General features: G+C 41.0%; 1 protein-coding gene across 3 annotated transcripts in view; it reads left to right on the forward strand.

Moving 5' to 3' along the window:
• ARMH3 (armadillo like helical domain containing 3) overlaps positions 1-18,648 on the forward strand; it is a 143,042-nt gene that overhangs the window by 52,813 nt on the left and 71,581 nt on the right. For 2 of the 3 annotated variants that reach the window (XR_002136765.3, XM_019724983.3), the window contains exons 20-22: positions 920-1,008; positions 16,125-16,207; positions 17,120-17,246. Coding sequence is in view for 2 of the 3 variants with exons in the window: in XM_019724983.3 (XP_019580542.1) it covers positions 920-1,008; positions 16,125-16,207; positions 17,120-17,246 (299 nt within the window). In the remaining variant the exon portion in view is untranslated. The remainder of the gene's footprint in view (positions 1-919; positions 1,009-16,124; positions 16,208-17,119; positions 17,247-18,648) is intronic. The other variant, XM_088791876.1, reaches the window with a different exon arrangement.

An 18,648-nucleotide genomic window follows, 5' to 3' on the forward strand; every position in this document is an offset into this window, starting at 1 on the left:
CACTTAGAGCTAAGGGAGCAGCAGGAAGAGCTGAGAGAGATGGGAATAAGGGGACAAGTGGAATAGCCTAGTAAGGTAGCAGTGCAGGCCCATTACTGGGAATATTTTAAAACGTCAGGATTTTAACTTACCAGTTTAGTTTACTTCATTTGTGTCTTTGATATGTTGTCAAGTTGTCAAGCACTTTAATTTCACTAGCTAGTGTCCTTGGCTCTCACTCCATAGTGGGAGGTTTGTAGCGTTTTTTTCCCCCTTCTTTTTTTCACCTCTGCTATACGAGGGCCAAGAAATTACCTACTCCTCTTTATGCTTGATTCCATGAACTGTCAAATTGATAATGGTATCTGCTGAAGTTAGTAGAATCTCATGATGCTCTTTGTCTCCGATTAAAGCCATAGAACCTGAGACAGTCTCAGTCCCACCTCTAGAATTGTTTACTTGAAGCTGTCATTCAACTGAATTGCAATTGGGTCTGTTAGGTAGAGAGGAGCTGCTTTTTGCTATGCCCATTTGCCTTGTTAATTTTGTCTCTTCTATTTCTGTTTTCCCTGCATCATTTTTTAATGTCAGAACTGTTTCAAGAGGAAGAGCCTCTTTTATTTGCCTGAAATTAACCCAGCGGGTTATCTGAAATTAACCCAGCAAGTTTCCAGGAACTTGACAACTTAGTTCTAGTAAGACTTAAGTGCTAGATATTTAGTTAATCTGCAGTCAGTTATTTGTTGCATAAATGAATGAAAAGATAGGTCTGACAATTTCTTCTGAATTTTTGGTTTGTGTGATGAGCCTGGAACTTCAGAGGGGTACAGTCCAAGCTTTGGGCCTCTGTTTCCAATGTCACCCCAATAAATTTAATTGAAAAGAAAAGGAAGGTTATCCGAGCTAGGCTTACCCCAGTTTTTCTCTTTCTCTGTTACAGACGCTGCATTCAGGTAGTACATAAACTACTTTGCTACCAAAAGAAGTGTAGAGTACGCCTGCATTACACCTGGCGGGAACTCTGGTCAGGTAACTTCCTTTTTTGAATTAATCCTCTTTTCCCATATCTTTTATGAGCCCCTAGACCTGGGCACAAGATGAATTTTTTTTTTCCAAACTTTTTAGTTTAGGATGCTTCTACTTTCGTTTTTGTTTTTTGTCATTTCAGCCTTGTTCTGTTCCAGACCTGGGCATTCACATATCTATTCCATGCTTCCTCTCGTTTCTTCTCCTCCCTGTATTTTTTTGTCAGCTGTAAGAAATAATTCAATATTTCTTGAGTTCCATTGATTCTTCCTTTGAGTAAGAGTGAGGAGTCAGTACAAACTTGGATTCTCCCTCCATTCCATTTGGTAGCAGCATATGGACTATAGGGAGGTTTCTGTGTGTTTCTTCATGATGAGTAATCTCAGGAGGAATGTCATAGGGAGAGGAGGTAGGGAGGGGGTGGAGAGATGGGGGAATCCTGTTCTTTGTGTTACATCTGGCATTATTACTGTTTACAGACAGTGTCAATTGTACCACTCCCCCTGCGCCAGAGACAAAAACAGAAAATTACAGTGTTTACTTTTGTCTTTGTATCCTTTTGGTAGCCCAGGAAAGTCACTGCCACCCCTGCCTGTGGGAAGTGGCTCTTCTCTAAGGGTACAATTAATGCTGCTTGCCACCCCTTTTCTTTTGTGCAACTAAATTGGAGGTTTCAGGAAAGCAGAGGAGACATGTTCCCTGAGGCATTCGCTTATTGATAAGTCCTGGGGCTTTTGTGACCTGATGGTACAATAAAGTGTTCTCCAGATGATTATAGTGATGAGTGGTTGCCCCACCCCTGGGAGAGCTCCTCTGTATTCTCAGCATCTGGAGGGTGTGTTTGTGTCAAAGGCTTTATAAGAAACAGCCAGTAACCCTGTCCCTTGCCATGGAATTCGTCGCACTTGTTGTGACTCGTGGTCTCCTCCCAACGCAATTTGGCTTTCTAAATATAGTCGTCTGTAATGGGAAGTAGAGATCTTTAATTAATGGATTAGCAAGTTCTGTGCAGTTGCTGCCTGTGGTGGTGAAGGGGGAGTAGTAGAATAACACTAAGTGGCAATAGTGACATTTTGGTATTTTAGCAGAAAAGAGGAATCATTGTGTGAGAGTTTGAGATTGAGGGAATGTCAGAAGAGCTAAAGAGAGATCAAAAGAGATTGAAATGACTAAAGTTAGTAGAATTTCTTAGGAACAATTCTTTTTAATATAGAGGACTGCTATAGTTGCCTATAAATAGTTATATGATTGTTGGGCTCTAAAAATTTAGAATTAAAGCGGAAACACAAAAATGACACAAATCTGTGGATGTTGGTAAAGCTGTAGGACGTATAACAAGCACAAATGATTTGTCTCTTAACTGGGAGGAAGTTACACATTGTAGTACTGAGGTATTGGTGGTAATAGTTGTTTCTGCCTGCTTTTGATTCTCTTTTGTTCTATTTTCTTTCCTTTCTGTCCTAGCCATCTCGTCCATGGCCCCTGGGATTTCTCTGGCTTTCCTCCCATCCTCATCATCTGTTGTCCTCTTCCTCACTGTCCTGTTCCATTGCCTTTTCCACATGGCCTCCTACTGTTCACTCTGGTCTGTCTCCCTGGGGCCCAGGACTTCCCAGTGCTCTCCTACGTCCACCTGGTATCCTGTCCTTTGTGCATTGTTGTCATAAATTTTACTTCTGCGTGGGTTATAATCCCCACAATGCTTTGCCATCATTTTTGTTTAAAGAGTTAATTATTTTTTTAAAAAATTAAAGATATCTTTTATATTTATCTTTTCTGGCTCTTAACATTTCTCCATTCTGGCTAGGATATTGTGAGACAGGAATCTATTCCGTGTTGGTCAGTTGACTTTATGTCTTTGAGTACTTTCTGTGATACCAGCTCTGTTTGTAATTATGTGCTATCTCAGGCCTGATTCATTGACATTCTTGGGCCCTTGATAAGTTGAGAGGAGGGGTATATGAGTATCATCAGCGAGGTCTGGATAACTGCTTGCTAAGGCCGAGGCATTTGTGCTAGAGCTCTTAGGTGAAGTTAGCTCCTTTTCCTGTATAGACTGGATGAGCCCTCCTGGAACCCTGGCTCCATGTGTTCCTATGTGGAGTGTACAGTGGGATGCAGAGCAGCAGGTGTTAAGGAAAGCTGCAAAATACTACACTACTTCTGATGCATCAGAGCCCATAATAATGTATAATATTGCAATCAGTGAATATAAATGTGGCTGTGATGGAGCCACCCACTCCTTGGCTGGTACTACCCCTCATATGTTGGTATGCCCATGTTTTCACTCTTTCTTTGCCTTCCAGACTTATGGATTTGAGGGAGGTATGTGAAACTCATCATGGCAAATGTGCTTACGTGTATATAGATGCTTGCTCGTACCTGTGCTGCAAACTTTAATAGAATTTTATTTCTAAATATGGCTGTAAGGCATGTATTGTTAGACTAGACACACAGAAGTCCTTGCATGTCTAGGGAGCAGTCAGCCAGGGTCCAAATGCCTTTTTTCATTTGGAATGTGGGTGTTCTGTATCACTGCACTTTAAGTGGTGATTTTTATTCCTGTGCTGTTGACAACAGTAGCTCTTTTTTTATTGGGGAGGTAGCCAGAGGTCCCCTTCCAAATTCCCATATGGAATTCTTAGGCTTGGTCTAATGGACGAGAAGCCAGCTGTGTTAGTTGAGGGTTTAATCCTGCCTGATTTGTTGATTTTACAGATACAAGCCCTGATCTACTCCCTGCTGCCACTGTCTTTATGTGATGGCTGTCACCATGGTATCCGAGTACATGGGGAAATATATTTAGGTTGACTTCAATTAGAATATGGAAAGGAAGAAGTCCTGTCTCTTTCATTGCCCTCTTTCAGCAGTCACTATTTTTCACCAAGTTTATGGAAAGTTCAAAAGCTCTTCTCTGACCTCTAGGCTTCCATTCTGGGTAAAAGGTTAGGTGTTAAACTCTCTTCTGATAGAGATAGAAAACTGGGTTTTAGGATAAGATCCTAGTAAAGTAGCTCTTTACTTTTGAAGATATAATGAAAGATACAATCTTTTTGTCCAGAAAAATGTCTATTTGTACATATTACAATTTCATGTAATTTCAGAGAGTTCATGGATCCTCTGAAAGCCCATCCATGATCCCATGTTAAGTAAGAATCCCTGTCTTAATTTTAGGTTCCATGGGCTCCCAATTAATTCTGTTTTCAAAAACATCTTAGTATCTGGTTAAACATTTTTTCTGTGTGTACTGATCATACAGTATTCCTCCTGGGAATTTTAGCTTAATTAATCTCTCTGAACTTCTTGAGGTTGAAGACCATGTTGGTCATTATGTTTTATTTCCTGTGTCTTCCTGTAGCACTTGGAGTTTCTATTTTAGCAGATCACATTGTTTTGCTATGTTTGCATACGTCTGTATAATGATTTGTTTAAATATCTATCTTTCCTCTTTAAAAAGTTCCTGGAGGGCAGGGCCCATGTTTTAATCATTGTTTTATCCCCAGCACACCACTTGACTTATGATAGGGGCTCAGAAAACATTTGAAAGAATAAATAAATGGATGAATGGATATATAGAATTTCTGTTAATGATGAATCAACATTCTCTTAAAGCAGCACAATGTTGTGTTTGGGGCTCAAAACCAACACCCGCCACCACCACCACCAGCAATAATAACAGTGCTCGGTAGGATGTTTGTTGTCATGTTTCTGTTGAGCTGACTTCATCACCTTTTAATTTGAGTTATTGATGTGAAAGAGAGTGGTGAGTAATTTCTCTGTCCTTTGTCTCTTTCTTCCTTACCCACAGATAACATGGATTGCTTTTAACCAAGCAAAAATGGAAACTGATCATTTCTAAGCCATTAACCAAAGAGTGAGCAGAAGCTTGTAGTTGTTGGAGAGGGAAATCCTTGCGCAGAGGGTCATAGAGTGAGCTTATTTTACTTCCACTGAAGGCAGAAGGGGCATTGGGGAGACAGCCTATATTTAAATACTGTAGCTTTCCACAGTTCAAAAACATTGGTTGATTTAAAGGCAGATTTATGCTGGCATTTTAGATACGACATTTATCTATGATCACAATCCTTGTCACCCTTTCACTCTGCCACTTCCCTGGATGATACGTCATTACTTTTCATTTATTGGGGAAGGGAGTGGAGATATAGAAGGGCAAGTGACTTGCTAAGGATCATGGAACCAGACACCAGCAGTGTCATGATTAGAACTTAGAGTTTCTGACGCTTATGGTCAGATGCAGATCACTAGCCAACATTTGCCTTTCTGCAGGAAGAAAGGACCCCAAAACCCCCAAATCAATCTGGTCAGCTTCACTGTGCTAAATAGCATCTGAAGCATTCACAACTTTGTAAAAAAGAGAAATTGTACATGGCCTGACCTTTCAGATACTTACTGGGAAAAATAGAAAACCCAGAGTGTCACAGCTTTCTGGATCCAGCCGCACTCTCATCACTGGCAGAAGCCTATGACTTCATGGTTTAGGTGCACTTTGAAACTGGGAATTGTCAGCCTTTCGTTGGAAGCTTGTTATACTGTTGTCGTTCTCATACAGGACTGAACATTTTCAAGAGAAAGAATGACATGAGACATAGATTTATCTGGCAGTTCTTGTCTAGGTTATAGCTTTGATAGTTTGGCAGCCCCTCCTGATTTTGGGAAACTGTCCTTTGAACTTTTAATTGTTTGCTTCTTTTAGCTTAGTTTCTTTTTAAAACTTTTTATATTGATATAATTATAGACTCACAGGAAGTGGCAAAAATAGTACAGAGAGTTTTTGTACCCTTCACTCAGCTTCCTCCAATGGTGACATCTAACTCTACAATATTGCTTCTTTTAGTTTTGGAGAGGGCATCCAGGTGCGAAAGAACATAGCAGTAAACAGCTAGAGTAGATGGAAAGGGGGATTTTGGCAGCTGCTATTGGTATTTTTAAAAAAAAATAAATTTCATTGGGGAATATTGGGGAACAGAGCGCCTTTCCAGGACCCATCATCTCCAAGTCGTTGTCCTTCAATCCAGTTGTGGAGGGCGCAGCTCAGCTCCAAGTCCAGTCACCGTTTTCAATCTTTAGTTGCAGGGGGCACAGCCCACCATCCCATGCGGGAATTGAACCGGCAACCTTGTTGTTAAGAACTCGCATTCTAACCAACTGAGCCATCCGGCTGCCCCTCCAGAAGCTCAGCGGCAGCTCGTTGTCTTCCATCTAGTTGTGGAGGGCACAGCTTACTGGCCCATGTGGGAATCGAACCAGCGACCCTGTTCAGAGCTCCTACTCTAACCAATTGAGCTATCCGGCCGCCCCACTATTTTGTTTTTTAAATTGCTTTTAAAATTGTTTTTCCTCTTTTCCCCCAAATTTTCTCTGATTTAAGGCACTATGTTACAAGGCATATTCTAGGCTTGATGTGCTTAATTAAGACTGCTCTTACTTCCGTGTGTAACAAGATGGAGGCTTCTTTCTTCTGTGGATAATCAATTCCTCTTAAAGTTAGAATGTTCTAATATAGGAGCATTAGATGGTATTTCTCTGTTTCCATAATTTTGTGATGAAAGATTCTGTACAGCAGTATAGAAAGCCCCAGGACTGAAAAAGAATGCCAAGAAACTCTTTTCTCCTTCAGATCACTACATTTGGCTAAATCTAAAATTTAACTATTTTGAATCTTTCTCTCATCCCCTCAAAAACTTGGCAGAAGCAAAAGATAAGACTTTCTAACAGGTTTATTAGCCTATTAGAGGGAGAAAAAGATTCCCACCTAAACACCCCTGAAAGATTGAGCAATCTGTGTTCTCTTCTCTGCACATGAAGTCACATCCTATCCAGAGGCCTATTAGCATCTTGTCAGCTAAAAGGGACAGAGGAAGGAGTAGCTGTGCTTTTGTTGCTGTGCCTATCCTAGCTCTAAAGGAACACACCATTTGGTTTCATAGGTGTCATCGTTCCCTGGCTGTTGAGTGAGCAAGCAGGTCTGTTACTGGTTTTCACTCATCTTGGCAGAAAGTAAAGTTTTTGGAGCTCTATCAGATACATTGACTATTAGATCTTTCAAAGGGTGATTTTGGCTCTCTCAGTTGGGCAATATTGGAAAAAATCAGCAGGTGGGATAGGGTCCTGGAAGAAGGCTGTGGTTTCTGAGCATGCTTAGTTAGAGGCAGCTGCTCAGGAATGAGGTCTCTGGGACCCTGCATTTCCCAGAGTCTGAGTTCCATATGGGAACTTTCACATAAAAGCTCATTTTCATGATAAAGAAGAGGGTAGGTGGTAATTGTGAGGATTGCAGAGTTCCAAGTAAATGGGGAATTGGAGATAGTTAACCTTATTTTCCCTTTTAGCAGATACACTCCAACACCAAGAAAATGTAAGATGGAACCTAACTTCCATTTAAAGAAAGAATTTGTTTTTCCCCCCAGTGCATCTGGAGGCATGTGGAGCCCTTAGGCACTGCAGCCTGTTGATGTATTGAATTTTTTTGTGTGTGTGGTAAAATACACATAACATAAAATTTACCATTTTAGCTTTTTTTTAAGTATGCAGTTTAATGGTATTAAATACATTCACATTGTTATGCAGCCATCACCACCATCTTTCTTTCCCCATAACTCTTTTCATCTTGTAAAACCAAAACTTTGTACCTAATAACTCCCCATTCCCTCCTTCCAACAGCCCCTGGCAAACACCAGTCTACTTTCTAAGTACCCCCTGTAAGTGGAATAATACAATATTTGTCTTTTCATGAGGCTTATTTCACTTAATAATAATGTTCTCAAGTTTCAAGAAATCAGATTCTTCCCCTTCTCCTTTGCTGATTTTATTGTTGTTATTATTTTTATTGTTGTAGGCTGTCTTTGTGCCCAGGATCAGCCTGAGGTGTAAACTTGTCTTCTTCCTTCTCTCTGAGCCTTTCCTTGGGCATGCGCAGTCACTTTCTAATTTTCCCTGTATATGCATGCAGTTGTTTTTGAATGTCCTAGTCTTTAACGTCTGGTTCCCTAAAGGAGAAAAGTGAAAAATGAAGGTGGGGAAAAAGGGCATTGGCCCTTTAAATCTCCTGGAAGTCACTTATAGGGTGGGGGCTTGGAACAATCGGGGAGGTGCAGTAACAATGGCTGCCCACCTCTTTGAACTCCTGGGATCAGAAGCAGCTCTCAGCCATCAGAGCACATATCCTCAGTATTAGAAGGACAGGTTCCTTTTTGCTCCCACAAGCTGTGTGCAAGCTGCTGCAGGAACAAGTTCCTAGCTACTTGCCACATGGCTAGGGGTAGTGCAGGGTAGCTGCTTACTGTGCTAAGAGCTGAAATTGACTGACATTAACCAAAATAAACTATCCAAGTCTTCTGGAAGCTGCAAACCTTCATCAGAGTCCAGAGTTCCAAAATAGTTAATCAGATAGATTCTGCTAGTGCAATTATTGTCTGAGTGGGGAGAGAGATTCTTGGTGCTTCCTACTCTGCCATCTTCCCAGAATCCTCCCACTGGATGTACTGATTTCTGTGCTCTGTTCACTTGGAGAGGCTCATAGCATGCACCAAAGCCATTTCATTTTCTTGTTTGATTCGTTGGCTTTTGTTTCAGTGAGATGCTTGGGTTTCAGCCAGACAGATGCCTGTATTCTGAGAAGCCATCTAATGTATTTTAGAATTATTCTTCTGGTAGGTGTTGATTTCTGAGTCCTTCCTGCGTCACTTTGCTCGTTGACAGTGAGCCTGCTGATTGCTGGCACTGTCCCTGGGTAATTGGTGATTTTGTCCAGAGATGCGAGAATTGGCTAGAGTTTATAGTGCCTCTGGGGTTTTGGAAGCATTGCCTTGTTATAGGAGTGCTATTTATAGCCTGTCTTTTGAGTTCCTCTACCTCTCTCCTAAGCAAGGGAGATGCTAATATTTCTCTCCTATCAGTCACTGTGAAATTATCCATTTCCCCTAAGGAGCGGGTTCCATGCCAGGCCACAATATAGGGCCTGGCCGAATCTTGCCTTTGCTTTGTATCTCTTTCTCTTCATAGCATGTAAAAGCTGTTCAAACAGATAGCTCTCTCTGACCTGATTCTGCTGAGACATTTATTTGTGCTCTGCTGGAGGCTCTCTGTCTCCTTCCTGTTTTTAATCTTATTTAAATGTCATTTACTTGCGTTTGTAATTAAACCTCCTCTCTGCTTCTCTGAGGCAGGTCTGAGGTACCACTTAATTGTGTCTTCCCGTGGTTGGCTTGTTCCCCTCTGTACCTGGTTTTCCTCAATGTGGGGGACAGGTTTTAGTCCTGGAGAAGTTCCCGTATCCATTATTCATTCTACTCTCCACATGGCAACACTGCTACCTTATTCCTTCCTCTTGAATTCAAAGCAGGATAGAAAAAAGTCTGGGAAAGTCCTCATTATGTGGGGTACGTTAATGCTAGGAACAGCTCTGCAAACAAGGTTCCTTCAGTGAGAGAGATCGACCTGCGTAAGGTGTCAGGATTCTCAGGTGGAATTCTTCCCATTTGAAAAATAGATTGGCTGCCTCTGCCTCTGGGAATTCCCTTGGGACTCTTGGAACCATCAAGGTGCCTGTTCCTAGCTTAGCTTTCCAGAACCTGTACTCTCCTTTATCCCACCTATGTCTATATACAGGAAAGTCTCTATGCACTGCTGCCATACTTGATGCACAGGCCTCTCCAAGGAAAGGAGCTTGAGCCAAAGCTAAGTGTGAGACTGACAGTTACTCTCGTACATAGTCAAGAGAGGCAGCAGTTGCAGTCAATTTGTAGTTCCCTGAAACAGAGCCAAGAAACTAAGTTTTTCAAAATGGCTGGTAGAAAAGCCTTTCCAATGAAGAAACATGTATGAAGCACCCACTTCCCTGCAACTAAAACGTCTTGAATGTGTAATATAATACCTCAAACATTTCACTGACATAACTTCTCTGTTTTTCACCTGATATATAGGTTAAGTATATTTGGAGACTTAACCTATAGGTTAAGTATACCTGTATCTGGAGCCTAATTTAGTAGAGATAGGAAAAGATTAGCAGTCAAACCCAGGATCCCCAAGAATTTCCTAGAATATTGTTGGTACTTCAGTGCATTGGTAGCTTTGATTGTGAGCTTTGATTATTATTCTGAAGACTGCCATATTGTTGTCTTGAAGGCTGCCCAGGGTTCATTTTGAATTTGCATTCCTGCCTGAGTCCCTGGCTCTCTATTGATTGAGTATATTTAGCTCTTTTTGTTTTCCCATCAAAGAAAACACAACTTTGTATGTTTGGCCCTGTACTTAGGTCTGTGTGCCGAGATGTGAATTTCTGCTAATCAGTTATGCTAAGGTTACAGAAAGTTGGGATGGGGTGTTTGTGGGCTCATGCTAGTGTCTGTGGAAAGAAAAACTTTGCCTCTTATTTGTTTTTAATTGGTAAAACACAAACAACATAAAATTTACCATTTTTAAGTGTGTAGTTCAGTGGCACTAAGTATATTCACATTGTTTGGCAACCATCTCTACCTTCCATTTCCAGAATTTTTTCATCTTCCCAAAGTGAAACTCTCACCCATTAAACAATTAACTCTGCATTCCCCCCCCCCCCATCCCTGGCAGCCACCATTTTACGCTCTGACCCTATGAATTTGACTAGTCTAGGTGGTACTTCATATAACTTGAACCATACAGTATTTGTCCTTTTGTGACTGACTTTCATTTAGCATATTGTCTTCAAGGTTCATCCATAGCATGTGTCAGAATTTCCTTCCTTTTTCAGACCAAATAATATTTTATGTATATACCACGTTTTGTTTATCCACTCATCTGTCGATGGATACTTGTATTGGTTTCATCTTTTGGCTATTGTAAATAATGCTGTTATGAACATGGGTGTACAAATACTTCCTTGAGTACTTGCTTTCAATGTCTTGTTTTTGAGAGTATGCAGGTTAAAGCGTCCTAGGTCAGTGGAGTACAATCTTGAGATGCTTACAAGGGAGATGAACTTAGAGGATTTTTTTGTCAGTCACTTTGCTGTATGAGGGGCTGATGAGTAGAGTTCTGACTAAAGTTATGGTTTTGGGTAGCAACTATAGATACTAGTTCTAGAGAGCTAGCTCCCCCACCTTCAACAAGTTTTCTTCTTCTTCTTTTTTTAATTGAAGTTTAGGAGGAACCAGTACAGTTCCATAGACCTCAGCAGGGAGAGTTCATGTACCTTCTTCCCAATATGTTGCCTGATGAGGTTCAGGGTAGGCCACCCCAAAATAAAGTTCTCAAGTAACTCTATTTTGAATTCAAGTTACTTGAGCAACACCAGGTGCAAGAACACTGATCTGCCTTTGTTGCCCTGAAAGCAGGAAATAAATCTCTCCTGTGAAGGTATCCTCCTTATACCAGGAGGATAGAAGGCATCTTTATCTTCAGAGATAGGGAATTCAAAGCTGAGAAAGCTGTATAAACAAACTTTGTTACTTCTTCATTAATTTGCTACCCCAAGCAAAAACTCCTTTGTTTTGTCAGAGCTTCACAAATAGTTGTTTCTTTATCTGAAAAGCAAAAATGCCTGGTCACTCTTAAAACCTCAGATCTATGGGGTTCTCATACATACAAAGTTAAATTTGATTCTTTTTTTCCTGATCTGTCTGTCTTGTGTCAATTTAATTATTAGACCAGCCAAAAAGAATCTAGAAGGTAGAGGAAAATATTTTCTCCCCAACACCCTCAATGCAGTTTAGCTCAAACTAGCTATGTGGCTTTGGGTAAGTTATTTAACCTTTCTGAATTTCAATTTGGTCATCTGTAAATTGGGACCAATAATACCTACTTCAATAGATAGGTAAGAGGATTCAGTGAGAATAATGTACTTTAAATGTTGTACATAATGCCTACCATCTAGCAGACACTTAATAAAACTTTACCTCTCGTCATTTATGACTATTGTGTTTCTGCCTTTGAAAAGAGCTGAATGCAATTTTAGGGAGGTGATTTCTGTAGTTAAGTGTCTCTTCTTAACGTATCAGGTGAAGGGGCAGTACAAAAGAGGAATGTTTGCAATACTTTGTGAGCTTCTGGCACAGTTATTAACTTGTAGTTGCTGTCTCTCAGCAGGAAGAATGATGCATTCCTGTATATGATATGTCTGTCTGGCATTGGTGTTTTGGGACAGCCCACTCCTAGGGCCCTGGAGAGTGGGTATCAATGAGAATTGTCTGTTTAGGCCTGGATGGTCTCACCCCCCCAAGTTTGTCCTCATCCAAAAGAATACTCTGCAATAAATTGTTCCATTCTGTTTTGTGGGGATGAGCAGCCATAGCTCACCTAATGGGCACAACGGTTTACACAGTATTGAGTTTCTGTAACACAGGTCCTTCTTCTTTGGAAATTCTGTCTCAGGGTCAAGCCTTTGGTGAGGAAGAGGTTATGTTAGCCTCTTCTCCCCTGCTTCCTTTTGAAAACTATAATTTAAACATTGGAAACACAATCAAAGGGTTAAATTCAAAAGAAAAAAGTACATCCTGCCTCGCTTATCTTTACAATGACTACATGTATTGTACTTAATACCAAACTCTTAAAGGCATGTGACAAATTATCAATACTATGTTTATACAACCAACCCCTTGTCTTTTAGAGTTATCTTAACTCCCCTCTATGTACTGCTACTTCTGTGACTGTCCTTGGAATAGTTTGGCTGGTCATGTGCCCAGATGGCACCAAGTGGACAAGTGGATCAAGGGCAGCTTTCTAAAAATGTGTGTGTGGAGAGTGGTGAGCCAGGAGCCAGCCAGCGTGAGCTCTGTGTGTTGGCACTGAGGTCCTGAGTGCCAGTTCTCTGCTGTCCTTGAACCTGCCCCTGACATGAGGCTGTTTTCTTTTTTGGCCTGCAGTTAAACCCTGTGCAGAGTTCTGTACCATAATAGCTATGAATAAGCTTGGCTGTTAATTGTTTATACCACCCCCCCCTTTTTTGTCTGTTTCAGTTCAGATTTTGCATAAAGGAAGGGGTATCTTGGCTCCCTCTAAAGTCCACGTCTGGTTACATTCCAAATTCAGTAGATATTTTGAAGGTGGTAACCCTGAGCGAGGGAAATAGGAATAGTTTTAGTTAATAGTTATGTGGTGTTTTTTGTTTGCTTGTTTGTTTCTTAAAGTTACTGGAGAAGAACTAGAAACAGAGGAGAAGGGAAGGGGAGAGAGAGATGGGTGAGAGGTGAGAGCTAAAGAAGAGAGATGCGAGTAGATATAGTGGCCTGCTGAGGTAGTTTGTACTGAGGAAAGCTACTGGGAGTGTTTAGGTGTTGAGAGAGTAGTGGAAAGGTAATAATAAGGTATTAAACACTTGTACTCTATTAAGTAAGTCGCTGAGAACCAAGAGAAAAAGGGGATCAAATATGTGAAAATAACCTGGAGCAGCTAGTGGGTGGAGAAAGTTATAAACCAGAGTCTAGAGACGTGTTGGTAACAGTAGAGTCAGCAAGTCTGAGCATACCATTTATACGTCAGCTTCCCTCCCTCTAACATTTAACTCCATCTGGCACCTTTATTTGTTTCATCTTAATGGAATGATGGAAAGAACACCACACAAGGAGAGCAGGTTCCAGTCCCAGCTTAGTCACTAGCTAGTTGGAGTGTTGGGGGGTGGGGGGTGTTTTCTAATCCCAAAAGGAGGAAATTGGATTAAATGACCTAAGGTCCTTTCTACCTCTAAAAGGCTGTACTCAGCTATGTTGAAGCCTCATAGACTTAGAAGTCTCATCACATCAGGTCAGAGGATAGAAGACAACGTGTGTGTAGTGACGTATAGGACAGTGAACAGTTGATAGAATGAGTGCAAAGTCAGGGAGGTGATAAAGGAGAAAAGCATTATTTCATGGGCTATTTGGGACATTCTCTCTTGGAGAGGAATTGTGGGCCCTGATGTCAGAGGCTTGTGGGGGCCTATTTTAAGGTTGCTTTGTGCATTTTAGCTGCCTATTAAATTCCCTGTAGAGATGGCTACTTCCAGGTGAGAAAACCCTGACTTTTTTTTTTTTTGAGGGGAGGGGGCTCTGACCTAAATTACCAGGTGCAGAATGCATCCCCCCTGGCACTGACTGTCAAGAGTATTGCCGTGCCAGGCTCTCCTTCTCAGTACTATTTGGCTCTGCTGATGTCTCTGGTAGTTGGGACACAGGCCGCCTCTTCTTGTGCCAGAATTGCTCTCTTCCTTCCCTCATATTTATCACTTTGTCATTTCTGACTCTGAATCTCACTGATCAAGACTAACTGTAGTCCAGCAGAGGAGCAATAAATCATTGTTCTCACTTCCTTTTCTCTAGGTTTTGTGCCCCTTAATTACCACATAACCTCTGCTGAGGTTGCATCTTTGTGCTGTGTGTGCTGGGGACAAAAGCCGTTGTTGATTGGATGTGTGCAAAACCTGCTTTGTCTCTCTCCAGCCATTATGTTTTGCAGAGTGCCACATGTGCTACCTGTCCTTTGCTCTTGTCTCCTGTGAGTTTATAAGTTCTGATTGTCAGGTGATTTACCTATTAACAGGGCTTGTCTAAGCTCTGGGGCTATGGGGTAGAGTGGGCAACCCCTAAATAACTCAGCAAGGTGATCTGCATTAATGAGAGAGGTTTGGGCTGGGTTATTTTTATATGAATTTTAGCTAATCCCTTCATTCTCTGAGCTCCTGGAGGAGCTAAGCAGGTTATGTGATCCAGAATGGGCTCCCATGGAGCTTTTCTTTGGTCCAGTCCAACAGATCACTTGTTAACAGACAACATCAAAAGGGACAGCTGCCTTTCTATTATGAAACCTCAGAGAACTTGAGTTGGGGCAGGGGTGAAGAGTTCATAAATGAGGATACCTCTTTCATCCCTAGCACAGCTTTTTTGCTATTTGAGGGGAAGATTCAGGCTTTAGAAACAGAATGGAGACAGTCTCTTGTACTTTTCCTCGCCTGCTGCTGCTTTACTGTACCTGTGCCTTTAAAGGATTGGGAGTGAGGGGTGTTGTGTGGTAGGCAGCAAGTGTTCGGAGAGTCTTACTCCTACTCTTTATTCCCTGCTGTTCCAAATCAAAGCCCACGTCTCTAAGAGTAGTAAACTTCACACAAAACTCAGACAGCATGAGAGAATGGACTTCTTTGCTCACAAAGAAGCAGATATGTCTTAGAAAAGGAGAGGTCAAGCCATTTTTTGTGTCTGTAGAAGTGAGGTGGGTTTAGGGGGAGAGGACAGAAGGATCACCGATTGCTGGCATCTGCTGAACCCCTTCTTTACAGCTTCCCATCAAGTAGGGGAGCGAGGCACAGGGGCAGCAGTCATGATGAGCATAGAAGCAGGATTCACTTCAAAGTCGTAGGTGAAACAGTATAAGGCAACTGATCATTTCTTTTATGCTTACTATTTATTTGCAAAATGTCTTAAAGCTGTACTGCTAACCTAGGGACTTGGCAGTCATTCTGTTTACTGAGATTGCTTGGATTTTAGCAGTCTCTCCCCTCATCAAGGACTGCTTGGCAGAAAGAGGACCTTTTGGGTAAATGTTGTCACAGTTGAAATAGGACAGAGTAAACTGCACTTTTGTTTGAATAGTTAAAACAGTTAAGGACTTTTTTTCTCTCATGAGCTCTCTTCCCATCTAGAGCTGAAGCCCAGCTGTAGGTTCTACAGTACAGCTAGCATATTAGTGACCAGGTAAAATTGAAAGACAGCCCTCTTCGCAATGATGTTTGAAACAGATATGCAGCTAAAACTTGGTGACATGAGATGCTAGCAGCCTAGGATGAAAGGGGCACCCTCATTTTGACCTGTAAATTGAGCAAATTTTATGAGGAAATCACCATGCAGGAGTAAATTTGGAACACTAAGATACCTGTTTTATAGTCATATTTCTGCACTTAATTGCTATTTAAGAAGTGGCAAAAAGAAGTAGATTTTTAAAAAACCTTCTGTGAGTAGATAAGCCAACATATGCATGGGAAGGTCAGTGCTTTCTTCAAATATACCCACCTAACCTACTTTTAAAAAGTGCTTAATAGCTGTGACTTACTCATTCTAGCCCTATTTGGTTTTCTGTAGAGCCAGTCTATTTTCATTTAACTTTATTGATTATGCTTTGAATAGCTTGTTGATGTCTTTGTTGTTGTTTTTTTAAAGCCTTGATAAATTTGCTGAAGTTCCTTATGTCAAACGAGACCGTACTTTTGGCCAAACACAACATTTTTACGTTAGCCCTTATGGTGAGTAACCAAAAAAATATTTCTTTTTCTGAAGCTATACTGTAAGGCAGAGATGGGTTGGTTTGAAATAGGAGCTGTGTTCTGGCCACTAGACCATAGGGGAAACCAGGTCTTTTGGATCAGAATCTCTAGAGTGGTGTGTCCCAATCTCACCCATATCTTTGACGAACCTGGGACTCTTTCTCTTTTCATGAGAGTGTATTGTCCGGCAGGGGCAGGTAGAGGTCAGATCTCTGTGTCTGAGTAGTGAGCTGTGGCCCTGGTCTAAGTGACTGTACGACGCTACTGCAGTACCCCTGTTGGTACATTTCAAAGCCTCTAGAGGTGTCCCAGCCAAATGAGTGGTTCTGTCATGGCTGCACTTGGTTTTTGAGGGACATTATAGATGCCTGCTTATCTGACTGGTTATTTGGGGTAGAAGGAGGGTATTGTGTCCCTTGAATGTCTTCTCAGGATATTACCCACTGTGTTAATAAATGTTTAACGTTTTGGGGGAAAATGTCCTGATTTGTAGCTTTTGCTAATTTCCATGGTAGAACTACACCCACCATGGCCAGTTCCAAACTATCTACATGACATCATTGAATGCAGAGTTGGGAAAAGATGAGCTGTAACACACCATTATATGATATTCCCTCCACACAGATGTGAGAGGTGTAACTCTCAAGAACATAGATAACACTAAGACAGAAAGTAATTAGGAAATTATGAGTTTTGAGTATTTATTACCTTCATTTTAATATAATTTATTGTAAGTTTATATAAGTTAATTTTTAATAATGACTTTGTTTAGCAATTGGCTCACAAAATGCCTGAAAATTTAAGTCAGCTCTTGAAAGCTAGTAAGCGCTGGCTACAGCATACACCTGATAATACTCTATACCTGTATATGGACTTTTGCTTCTCTTTTAGATTGTGAACCTATTTAATATGTTTATCACATATGGCGACACATTCCTGCCCACCCCCAGCAGCTACGATGAACTCTACTACGAGATTATCCGCATGCACCAGAGCTTCGACAACCTGTATTCCATGGGTAAGCTGTCTTATCTTCTTCCTCCTCTCGCCCTGTCTGCTGTGATTTTTGGCATATAAGAGGAAAAGACTACAGAAAGTTCTCCTCTAGTTGCTTGGTTCCCTTGCTTGGCACAGAAATATAATAGTCTCCTCTTCTCAGGCATTAAGAAGGGCTATGTGGACATTTTTGCCTTCAGGAAGTCAGAATTCATCTCCAACCCTGTAGCCCTGTCTTGATATGAGAGAGAGAGAGAGAGAGAGAGAGAGAGAGAGAGAGAGAGAGAGAGAGAGAGAGAGAGAGCGCTTGTGGATTTAGTGACTGCAGTGAGATGGGAGTGAAAGAGTGGGTGGGAATTGACAGTGGCAAATGAAAAGCTTGGATTCCAAAGGAACATTGTGTGATTTGAGAAGGTACAGGATTTTAAGGAGTTTAAATGTACCTATGTATTTTTAGCATAGCTTACAAGAGGAAGTGGGCATTGGATAAAAATCTTTCTTGCAATCTGTTTGGTGATTGGCTAACTGAAAATTCACCCTGCAGCCATAGTGAGTATAACTTATTTCTGAAAGAGGTCATGTATCCTTGTAAGTTTGAGTGAGGAATCGAGTCAAACCTACCCGGAGTTTGAATGGTCAGGAAAGATATCTGTAGATTGCACAGAAACAGAAATCCACTCACTAAAACTGTCTATTAAAATCCCCAACTTATTAGCTGTATTGAGGTGTAATTGATATATAATAAACTGTACTCATTTAAAGTGATATACAGTTTTTGATAAGTTTTGGCATATGTACATGTTCAATGAAGACAATAAACATATCCATCAACTCCTAAAAGTTTCCTTGTGTCCCTTTATGTCCCTCTTACATCCTCTATCCCTCGCTCCCCATCTCTGGGCAACCGCTGATCTGCTCTCTGTCACTACGGATTAGTTTGTTTCATCCCTTTTGTTGAGACTATTTGTAAAAACTCCATCTTCTGTTTGGGACTCCTGTATTATGAAGTAGTGGAAGGAAACAGTGGAAAAGGATTGTGTAGGAGGACAAATCTTTTTTTTTCCCTAATACTTTATTTTTTACAGGAGAGGAAAACTTCTAAGAGAGACATGTGTAGCTTTGCTATGATGTCTGAGGCAGTGGGAGTACAGCCTTGTATTAGTAGGATGTTTTCAACTGAAAATATCAAAAAACTCAGACTTAAACTATTTTAAATAATAGGAAAATTGTTTTACTTGATAAGACTTCTAAGGAATGACAGTTCCAGAATGGTGTGAGTGGTTGCTTAACAATGTTTGCAAGGACCCAGATTTTTTCTATTTTCTCTGCTGTCTCCTTCTCAGTGTAACAGCTTTAGCATCAGGTCAGCTCCTCTCAGAATAGCAAGTTCCAGTTGTCACATCAAGACACATGTCTCTTTTTTT

Source organism: Rhinolophus sinicus, chromosome 15 (genome assembly GCF_057876585.1).
Source record: "Rhinolophus sinicus isolate RSI-liver-muscle chromosome 15, RSI-T2T, whole genome shotgun sequence".
Lineage (NCBI taxonomy): Eukaryota > Metazoa > Chordata > Mammalia > Chiroptera > Rhinolophidae > Rhinolophus > Rhinolophus sinicus.